The 11,071-nt window shown below is 33.1% G+C and overlaps 1 protein-coding gene across 1 annotated transcript; it reads left to right on the top strand.

Annotated features, from left to right (window-relative positions):
- Window positions 1–3,521: 3,521 nt before the first annotated feature.
- Window positions 3,522–6,093, top strand: LOC120143377 (ABC transporter G family member 9-like). Its single transcript, XM_039157713.1, has 4 exons — window positions 3,522–3,620; window positions 3,714–4,512; window positions 4,963–5,285; window positions 5,374–6,093. The coding sequence occupies exons 1-4, from the start codon at window positions 3,522–3,524 to the stop codon at window positions 6,040–6,042; spliced, it is 1,890 nt and encodes a 629-aa protein (XP_039013644.1). The 3' UTR covers window positions 6,043–6,093.
- The last annotated feature ends 4,978 nt before the right edge of the window (window positions 6,094–11,071 follow it).

Here is an 11,071-nt window from a genome sequence, read left to right as displayed (position 1 = left end):
ACAAACCAAGGGTTGTAGTTCACGCCGAGTAGTATTGTTGTAGCAACCGTCCTTGAATACTCTAGTAATCTTGTTGGGCAACCTAAGCATAGCACACTAAGACATTCCAGACATAGAATAACTTTTTTTCCATAGCAAAACCAACGTAAATGCTCCATAAGAAGTCTGATTGTGTGAGGTTTTTCTTAATATATCGAACTCAACATTTTTATTTACTTAGAAAACTTTTATTTGTTTACTTTTGCATACTTTTCTTGCCTCGACCAAACTTTTATGCACACCACAGTATACAATATTTCTTTCCTCGGTAATACTTTTCCATCTGTTTATACCATTTGATCTCGTTTGCTTTCCTTTTTGACAAGAACCGTAGGACTAGCTTGTGACACCTAGTTCTAGCTGCAACAAAACATCAAAAATTCTCACAATCCCTGTGGAGACAATACTCAACTTAGTATTATATATTTGCATTGATGGTGTACACTTGCACATATTTGCTTGCCTTAGCATATACATTTACAAACGATCAACCATTATGAATTAAATAGAAAGGTTGAGGTGAATTCTAAAAAGAATTCACAATTTGTGGTTTGTTGGTGTAAATTAGCAAAAGACAAAGGGTTAAGGATGAAAATAAATATTCATGGATTTGGATGATTATTTTGAGAAATTAGAAATTAGAATGGAGATATGATCTAGTTTGATATCGATTTAATCTCGATTTTTATTTTATAGATTTTTTAATGTTAAAATCAACTTATGTTAGTACGATACTAATATACGATACTAATATGTAGTTCGAACATTTTGTGTTATTATTTGGTGTTGTCAGACCATGATAAATCTAACAATCTGAATGATTCGAAAGGAAAGGGAAAAGCATGTGATTAGGAATATCGCCTAAAGGGTTCTATAGTGAATCAAAGTTGAGTGCATTTTATTTATTTAATTATTACGATCGAGGATGACTTGCGATAAGTCAACCTCATTCTATTTTACAGTATGGTTTATAAAGCTTAAATATGGAATATTTATATAATATTTTTTCATCAAGTTTTATGAATGATTTAGGGTATGAACTGCCCAAGCATGGTATTCATGATGATGAATTTTAGACGTTAACAGTTATCAACTATTTAATAATAAATGATTTTATTATGATACATAAGCCCATTGTATATTATGTTGAGAGTGTTGGTACATTTGGCATGCCACTAGTTGAGTACTTTTCATATCAATTATCAGACCAGTTTTGGTACATTTGTGTACCAATGTTCAACTCCGTTGGTGTTCAGGATATGATTGCACTGAAGTGCGTCATATTTCAGTATCTGTTATGTTTTTTGCACCGTGTTGTGCATAGTGTGCACCTACTCACGTATCATATGTTCTCATAAATGTGCATTGTGCTATGAAAATGAGTATGAAAGTTTTGAATGATTTCCAGTTGATAGAAAACATGATATGATTATTTATCAGATATTGTTTATCACAAATTTCATGAGTTCATGACTCAAAATAAATTTTAGGTCTTAGTGAAGAAATCGACTTATATAAGTTGGTTTGTCAGTTTAATGTTTTAATTACAAATTATTTTATTTATGTTTATGATATTTTTATGATTTATCTCACCTTAGATTATTACTGCCTCATTAAGTTATACTTAGCGCGTGATGACTTTCATGCGTAGGTTCTTATAGAGATAAGCACGAGAAGTAATGTGCCTCCCGAGCATCTTTTTGGGAAGTTATACCTATCATCTGTATCATTAAGACATCTACGATGTTACTTTTGACTTTTAATGACATGTATAATTATATCATTAGTTCTATTTATCGTATTTATTTTAAGTAATTTGTAATAGTAAACTAGAACTATTTTAGTTTATTTTACTTAGTTTAGTTTTATCAGTGTTTATGCATGAAATAAATATTTATATTATTATGTTTTATAAAGATTTTTGCGAAAATTCATGTATCGGTAACATCACTTATTGACAAATGAATTTATTTTTCTACGACAATAATTAATTTATAAGTTAGGATATTCATAAAATAGTTTTTAAAGTTAAAATAGAAGCGTTTTAAAACAAAACAAATTTATAGACAAATTTCAGTTTCAGTGAATGATTTATAAGTTGATGTGACATCTTTAACTCGTATATCGAGATATATACGGGTTAAGGGTGTTACAAATGTCAACAAAAAATACAAAATATATCAAAGAAAGTGAAGGGGAACCCAAGGTGCTTCTTTTCTGCTCAGCAGCAACAGCTAAACTAAAAGCAATAAGATCAAGAACGAAGACTGCAATCAAAAGAAGCTTAGAAGCCATGGATGAACACAATAGAAGCTTCTTTGTTTCTCTTTGCTTTGCTTTTCCTTTCTGAACTCAACCAGTCCAAATATACAAAAAATCACTAGCAGTACAGAACAAGCAAGTCAAATTGATTAAAAATGAAGAAAAAATTGTTTTTTTTTTATTGTAAGGGAATGCTTAATGGGAAAGTGAAGGTAGTTGGAAGGGGACATTAAGGTGGCTTTGTGAAAGTGAATATATACCCGCCATATCTAACTGCATTTTGGAAGCCTTGTGCGTACAACATTTCGTAGCATGACGTACCAACATCTACAGCTATCACTCTTTGTTTTCTCTTTAACAGATCATTTAAATAGAAAAAAAGTAAATTAGTTTAATGATAAATTTATAATTCAACCCTTCATAAAGCCAATATATAAATGTCCATACAGTTTGTTTGTTGTATTCCAAATTTCAAGTATGGATGAAAGGACGAATATATATATATATATAAATGTATTTTTTTTAAATTTCAAATCTATTAGATATCTTTATCGAAGTGGTAATTAAATATTATCATTCTAATTAACGGGGTTTGTTCAAGTGGTACGCAGTTTGATATCGCTTAAGCAATATCTCAGGTTCGAGTTCTTGTGTATGCAGAAAATCTTCGCTGGGAGACTCACCTACCAGAACCAGGTGTGCAACCTGGGTCGATCCAGATTAATCAGAGCAATCTTGGAACTGGATGGCAACAAAAAAAAATATTATCATTCTAGAGTTGAAATATTTACATTAATCAAACAAATAGAGTAGTTGATAAGCAAGGCATACAAAAAAGAAGCTAATTAATCATGGTAGGAGTTGAAATATTTACAAAAATATATATTAATCATTTTTTATATTAATTAACTATTTTCTTACCATTCTACATTAATTTCATTTTGCTATATAATCTTGTAATTTAATTAAAACAGTTTTTACATAATTTTCGGAAATTCTGACTAAAAAAGAAGCTAATTTCAATTTTACCCGTCTCTAACAGTTATAAATATGTTAAAATTTTAAGGAATTAGTGGAAGTTTAATTAAAGCAGAATTATTTTGCGGGTAAACACCTAAAACAAATCAAACACTAACCCTTCTTCTCAATATATATATATATATACTCTTCTTGATAGAAAAAATAAGCTTTTTTTGGCTGTGTTAATTGGATTGGCAACAATGGAGGCAGTGCTGGACATCGAAGGTGAAACCCAGGCTGAAGACGAGTTCAAAGGCAAACCCTTTTTGAAGGTTACAAATCAACCTGTTGTGTTGAAGGTATGCTTGTTTGTTTCACCATTTTTATTGAACCGATAGGGAAAAAATCCATTAAATCTGGTGTTAACTAGAATTTGTTTAATTATTTTACAGTTCGTAGATGTGGTCCATACAATCAAGGTACAAAAAGTAGGTAAGGTGTTTGGAAAAAGTTTGGTTTCCGGAGATAATGATAGAGTGATCTTAAATGGGGTCAGTGGGATGGTTCGACCAGGGGAAATGTTAGCCATGCTTGGTCCCTCGGGCAGTGGCAAAACGACACTATTGACGGCATTGGGAGGTCGCCTTGGGGGGCACCTCAAAGGGTCCATAACATACAACGGCAAGCCTTTTGGCAATTCGATGAAGCGAAAAACCGGATTCGTCACTCAAGACGATGTTCTTTACCCTCATTTAACCGTGACTGAGACGCTCGTCTTCACTGCTCTTCTTCGATTGCCTAATAGTTTCCCCAAACAAGACAAGATCATGCATGCCGAAGCAGTGATCGATCAACTCGGGCTAGTGAAGTGCAAAAATAGCATCGTTGGTAATACGTTCTTGAGAGGTGTTTCGGGTGGGGAACGAAAAAGGGTTAGCATTGGTCAAGAAATGCTCATAAACCCGAGCTTGTTGTTCTTGGATGAGCCGACGTCGGGTCTCGACTCGACCACGGCTCAACGGATTGTCTCGACACTGTTGGACCTTGCTAAAGGTGGAAGAACGATTGTGTTAACGATACACCAACCTTCGAGTAGGCTATTTTACATGTTTCATAAGATTTTGCTGCTATGTGAAGGCAAACCTTTGTATTTTGGACAAGGGTCGGCTGCTATGGATTATTTTTCCAGCATTGGATATGCCCCATCTGTCGCCATGAACCCTTCAGATTTCCTCCTGGATCTTGCAAATGGTATGTTTTAATCTTAATTGTGCATTGATATTTTTAATGACCATTTAATCTTTGCACGAATCTATGCTTATTTGGCTTGGGAACATATAGTTTCCGAATTTCGATGCAGGTTTAAATGCATGGGAAATCTTAGACGTGCCTTGGAAATCTTAATAGTTCATTAAAGTTTCTTTCAACAAGACTTTGATAGCTTTTGGAAATATTTCCAAGTGTACATATTTGTTTATCTCACATTGAACATAAATATGATAATAAATAGATGAATTCCCAAGTAAATTTATATTTCTGCAGAGAACCTGTATTAACTCTAACTTGAAGCTTTGCTAGTGCCATTTAATGTTCATTTACTATATAGGCAGATTCAGTAGACCACTTAATGTTCAAAGCTTGAAATTACGAAGTGATGACGCATGGGAATAGAATCCCAATGTTGATGTGTTTTCAATGTAGGTGACTCACCAACTGAATCAACAAAGGAGCAAACCCAGGTGAAGAAAACACTGATTGATGCCTATGAGATGAACATTGCTGGGAAACTAAAGGAAGAGATTCAACATGTCAGCAGTGAGCCAGCTGCTGATGAATTGGATAGCAAAACTCTTGCAAAGTGGCCCACAACTTGGTGGCAACAGTTCATCGTATTGCTTCAAAGGGGAGTAAAAGAAAGGAAGCATGAGTCATTCTCTGGTTTGAACATTGCTGAAATCATTATTGTAGCTGTTCTTGCAGGTTTGTTATGGTGGAAATCTGATATTTCTCACTTGCAGGACCAGGTACGTTAATGTCTCAAAATTCACCTTTTGATCCATTAAATTTCAAGTACCTTTACTTCTGCGAGTTAATTTGCAAACATGCATGCAGATTGGACTCCTCTTCTTTATTGCAGGGTTTTGGGGGTTTTTCCCTCTATTTCAAGCCATTTTCACCTTCCCTCAAGAACGTATGATGCTCCAAAAAGAACGATCTTCGGGCATGTATCGGCTTTCTTCATACTTTGTGTCGAGAATCGTTGCAGATCTTCCCATGGAGCTTATTCTTCCCACTGTTTTCATCACCGTAACGTATTGGATGTCAGGGCTTAAGCCCACAGCATTCAATTTCATGCACACCTTAATTGTACTTCTTTTCAGTGTCCTAGTCTCTCAAGGCCTAGGGCTAGCCCTTGGTGCCATGGTGATGGACTTGAAATCAGCCACCATTCTCGGCTCGGTCATCATGCTCACTTTCTTCCTCGCCGGCGGCTTCTATGTCCAACGTGTTCCGTCATTCATAGCATGGATCAAATACATTTCCATTAGCCAACATACGTACAAACTCTTGATGGGGGCTCAATACACTCCAGATGAAGCTTACCAGTGCGGCGAGCCACCGAAAAATTGCTACGTCGGAGATTATCCGGCTATAAAATCCGTTGGCCTCGACGGGCAAGTTATGTCTTCTGTTGCATTGGGTATTATGCTTGTAATGTACCGATTGATTGCTTATTTGGCCCTCATGAGAATTGGGGTCACCAAAAAATTAGAGAATTAGATGAGCCTTTTTCCATATTTACTTGCATAGACTGGCTATTATGCTGTGGTTTTTCTTGAACTTGAAATACAATGGACCGTCCTTAGGCAAAGGCATGATTTTTAGTAGGATTTCCCGGGTAGATCGAATCGAATTCAAATAGCATACGAAAATTTGAGCAAGAGGTAAAACTTTAGCTTGATGGAATTTTGCTCTTATTATGTGTTCGATGAAGTTGGATTCGACATTAAAATTTAATTATTTAAGATAAATTTTAATTTTGCTTGATAAGAAAAATATTAAGAGAAATAGAAAAAGAATAATTATCATTTTCTATTATGAAGCATAATATAAATTATTCTAAATTGACACGTACAAAAAATAGAGAAGAATATTTCAAAGTGTGTAAAAGTATGTACTTAGCATATTTATTTTACGGAATTAATTAAATTGTTCATTCCCCCCCCCCCTTATTTTCTCTTAGATCATAATTTTTAAACCAACTAGGAGCATTTCTTAATGAATGGATTACAAAAATTAGTGCCTCAATTATAAATGTAAAAAAATGGGATTAAATAATTAAGGGCCTCAATCATAAAGATAAAAAGTAAGATTACAAAAATTAGGTACTTCAATTATAAAGTGGGATTGAAAAACTTAGGATCATCAATTATAAATGTAAAAAGATGAGACTAAAAAAAATTAATGACCTCAATTATAAAGATAAAAAATAAGATTACAAAAAATATGCACTTCAATTATAAAGAAAAAAACTAAATTAAAGAAAATTAAAGGGTAAAATTTAAACAATATAATAGAAAAATTATGGGCCTTTAAAAAGGTAGGCATGAACAATTGCTCAGGTGCACCCCCTAATATCAAAAAAGAAAAAAAAAGAAGAAATATAATTTTAATGAAAAACGAAAAATAATTTAAAAATATCATATCGACATTTTTGTTGATTTTTTAATGAATGGATAACCAAAAAAATTTAAAATGTAAGTTAAGTATAATTTTAAAAAAAATAATTGAATTACTAAAACAAAAATAAAATAATAGATGAATAAATAAATAATTTATTAATTTTTAATTATATACGAATTACACGATTTTAAGCCCGAAAAAGAGGGGACCCTGGGTAAATGTCCCTCTTGCCCATACTCAAATACGGACCTGCATGAAAGCACGCAAAGAGAAAAGGCAAGTGAAGAACATCCTCCAAAAAAAAAAAGGTATTAACTATAGAAATGAAATAGAAACACATACAACTGAGTCGTATATTAAAACCATGCAAAGCAAAGCACATGCAACCTCAAATACAAACTAGTAAGTCCTCGTTAAATCCTACAAAAATTTGTATACATAATGAAATAACACACGTTATTAGTATGTGTATTTTGTAGTTATCACGAATCTGATATATTATAAATATATGTAAAAATATATTAGTGTGTACATGTCATCAGAGGTTCGGATGGACTTTTTCTCTTTTGGAAATCGTCCTTTATGTTTTCGTGGAGGGAGTGACCTTAAAAAAAATCAGTGGACAGACTTAAGACATTGAACCTCGAGAAGAAAAAAATTAGCAATTAATTCTAACAATTTCAATACACTTGACTTGTAGTTTGTATTTGTTTCAATTTCATGCCTACATACTCTGATGTTTTGTTTACTTTGCAACAAATAACATTTGCCAACCTTTTCATTTTCTCTACTAAACATTTTCCATTCAGCTTATTTTGTCAAATTTGTATATCGACTATACTGAAATTTCTAAAGTAGTTTTTTAAAATGAATCCATCATCTGTGTCGTAACCGTCTTACGGGTGGGTCTGAAATCGGTTCCGACTTAAATTAATGTGTTAGAGCCACCACCGATCCTTTAAGATTAGGTTAATCAGATACCTTAATTTACCATTTTACTTAATCTGCGTTTTACCAAAAATTTGTCGGATTCGGGAGTCGATTACAGTCAAGGAAAGATTAGCACCCTTGTATTGCCCTTTCGGTACCAATTTAATTTTCCGTTTGTCTTAATTACGAAAATTAAAAGTTAAATTAAAATTTGAAATTCAATCTGAATTACTTACCTTTGATTGATTAAAATTGTCCTAAAAAAGCCAAAAATAAAGTTAAATAAGATCAGATAAGATAAGATAAAAGAAAAAGAAAACACAAAAAATTAATATTAGGGTTGGAATAAAGTAAATAAAAAATTGAAGTAAAATAAATTAAAAAATTAAATAAATAAATAAAAGAAAATCTAAATTAAAAGTCTTAAATTAGAAATGATTAAGGATCAAATTGAATTAATTGAAAGCTGCAATGACAAAAAGAAAGTTAGAGGATTAAATTGCAAACATATAAAAAATATAGCAGTGATTAAATTGAATAAATTCAAAAATAAATGTGAATTTATAATAGATGACCAAAATGATTACACTTCAAACTTCCAGGGACTGCAAAACTAATTTAAAATTTTGATATTTCCAAATCGATCCCCTATAAAATAGCCCCAAATTAACAACATTTATCCCCCTCATACTTCAAAAAAAAATACTCTCCCCTACAAAAACTCTTTCAACCCAAGTCTTAATCGAGATACCAACCCTCTAGCTTCGGTGACCACGCCTGCCACTCAACGCTGCCCCGACCACTGCCACCGGTGGTCGGGCAAAACTAAAACACCCCAAAATGTTCTTCTCACTCTCAAGAACTCAAATCTGAACCCCAAAACAACAAAAGCAAATCCCCTCAACGTAGATCTAGACTAAAAGGTCTATTTTTTTACCTTTTATCTCCAGCGACCATTCAATTTTCAAGTGGTCATTTGTTCCTTCGCTTTGTGATTTATTCGCAACTTTGTGAGATTTGTTTTGCTCGGTTTATGTTATATTTCAATGTGTATTGCTTTATTTCTTGTTGTGTTCTTCGATTGTTGCTTCATTTTTGTTCAGCGTTTTCTTTGGTTGCTATGGATACTCTGTTTTTTCGATATTTTTCTCTATGTCCCCTGTTCGACATTTCACCAGAGGCTTTTATAGCCTTAGATCCAGTCGTTGTGGTCCCGAAAATGACGGGATTCATGTGTGTTGTTGTTCCAATTTCACGATTTTCTAGGTTGTTTGTGGTTTATGTTTGACCAGGGATCTCGGAATGGTTAAGTCTCGGGTCGCTTGGCCAAAATCTTGGCCAGTTATTAGCGTGTGACCTCCACACATTGAATGGTGATTATTGGGGTCTCCTATTGTGTTGTGGGTTGTTAGATCAATTGATCAGATCCAATGGTTGCTATTTTACGGCACTGGTATTTTAATGGTTAGGGTTTATAAACCCTAATAAACTTTCAATCTGGGCCATCCATCTATGCCCTTATCCGAGGGCTCTCAATCGTGTGGCGCTCCCCGTTTAATATGGAACCATAGCTCGTTGGGTCAGGTAGTTTGGGCTTCTATCTGTTGGGCTCTAGCCGGGTGGGCTTGCTAGGTCAAGCCTGCCTACTGATTGGGCTCCCTTATACCCTTGCTGGACTCAGATTTCAATTTGGACCTAAAACTAGACATGGATTTGGGCTTCATATTCTGGACCTAAACTAATTAAGCAAATAAATGAATAAAATAATAATAAATAATACTATAAATAATATATAATATAATATAATACATACTATATATTTATTTAAAAACTATATAACATATATTATATTTTAAAAAGTATATAATATGTTTACAAAAATTATATATTATATATATTTTCAAAAATTGTTTTAAAAATTATATATATATATTCAAAACTACATTATATACGTTTTTAAAAACCATTTTTTAAACCAATATATTATATGTTTTCAAAAACCATCTTTTAAAAACTATTTATTATATATTTTCAAAACCATTTTTAAAAACTATATATATATATATCTTCAAAAACTATATAAATTGTATATTTTTGAAATTATTATATATATTATCATATATACTAAATAAGCCCTTTAAAGTCACGGATGAAAATGAGTGTCTACAACTGCTCCTCTTTACCCATTATTGTGTAACGAAAATAGGGCAAAGACAAAAAGACACAAATTTTCGTTCATTATAAGTGGACTTGAAAGCAAGCCTATTCTTGTGAGGGTTGTCGATCTCTGAGTTTATAATCCAACTAAATGTTGTAGTTGACTCTTTTTATCGAATATCCTCTGTCGTGGAGTTGAAATTCGATTTAAAAATAGAAGATGGTTTCCTGTTGTTGAGCCATATTACGAGCAACACTTTTGTCATAAAGTTGATTCGATCTTGATATGTCTTTGAAAACAATATCCTTCGTCATGAAGTTGAAATCGTGGTTGACCCCTTCGTCATGAAGTTGAGTCAGTCGAGCATGATGTCCTTCGCTGTGAATTTGAAATCTAACTCGATGCCTGGATTAGGCTGTAAGTCCTCGTCGTCTTCTTTTAGCCCAATACTCTTCGTCGTGAAGTTGGAATTTGACTAGATGGTCCTAGTTGAGACACAGTTCCTTGTTGCAGATGACTCATTCACCATAAAGTTAAGTCAATCTCTTGTGCACGATATACTTTATTGTGAAGTTGAAATCGTGGGTAACTTCTTCGTCGTGAAGTTGATTTCGGGTTGAATGTTTTTTCGAGCTGAAAATCCTTCGCTGTGAAGTTGAAATCCAAGTTGTATTGTTTTTATGAGTTCAATATCCCTCGTTGCAAAGTTGAAATTGACCCTGGCTGGAATCTGCAAAATTATACCCATACGTGCAATGCTATGAATGCAATGTTCTTATGTATGCCTAAAATGCATATGCAAAATATGTTATTTTAGGACATAGAGAGAAATCTCAATCTCTTGTTGTCAATCTTGATTTGTCTTACATCTCTTGATTCTTGCTAATCTTGATTTCTTGGTTCTTGATTCTCTAGCCCTTAACGGGTTTTGATTTGGTACGCTCTTTGGGGATTTTGTTTCAGAAAGAAGTCTTTAATTATTTTTTACTTTATTTTAATCAATACCTTTTTGGTTCTTATCGTGCGATAACCTCTAAC

The sequence above is a fragment of the Hibiscus syriacus genome, unplaced genomic scaffold, assembly GCF_006381635.1.
Source record: "Hibiscus syriacus cultivar Baekdansim isolate YM2019G1 unplaced genomic scaffold, ASM638163v2 tig00110847_pilon, whole genome shotgun sequence".
In the NCBI taxonomy this organism is placed as follows: domain Eukaryota; kingdom Viridiplantae; phylum Streptophyta; class Magnoliopsida; order Malvales; family Malvaceae; genus Hibiscus; species Hibiscus syriacus.
The sequence above is the reverse complement of the archived record's forward strand: the minus strand, read 5'-3'. Positions and strand labels throughout refer to the sequence as shown.

What these genes read in the sequence shown, in the direction of transcription:
- LOC120143377 (XM_039157713.1), top strand. Translation starts at nt 3,522, where the DNA reads ATGGAGGCAGTGCTGGACATCGAAGGTGAAACCCAGGCTGAAGACGAG. An exon ending in ATCAACCTGTTGTGTTGAAG is followed by an intron (nt 3,621 to 3,713) that starts GTATGCTTGTTT and finishes ATTATTTTACAG; the next exon opens with TTCGTAGATGTGGTCCATAC. An exon ending in CCTCCTGGATCTTGCAAATG is followed by an intron (nt 4,513 to 4,962) that starts GTATGTTTTAAT and finishes TTTTCAATGTAG; the next exon opens with GTGACTCACCAACTGAATCA.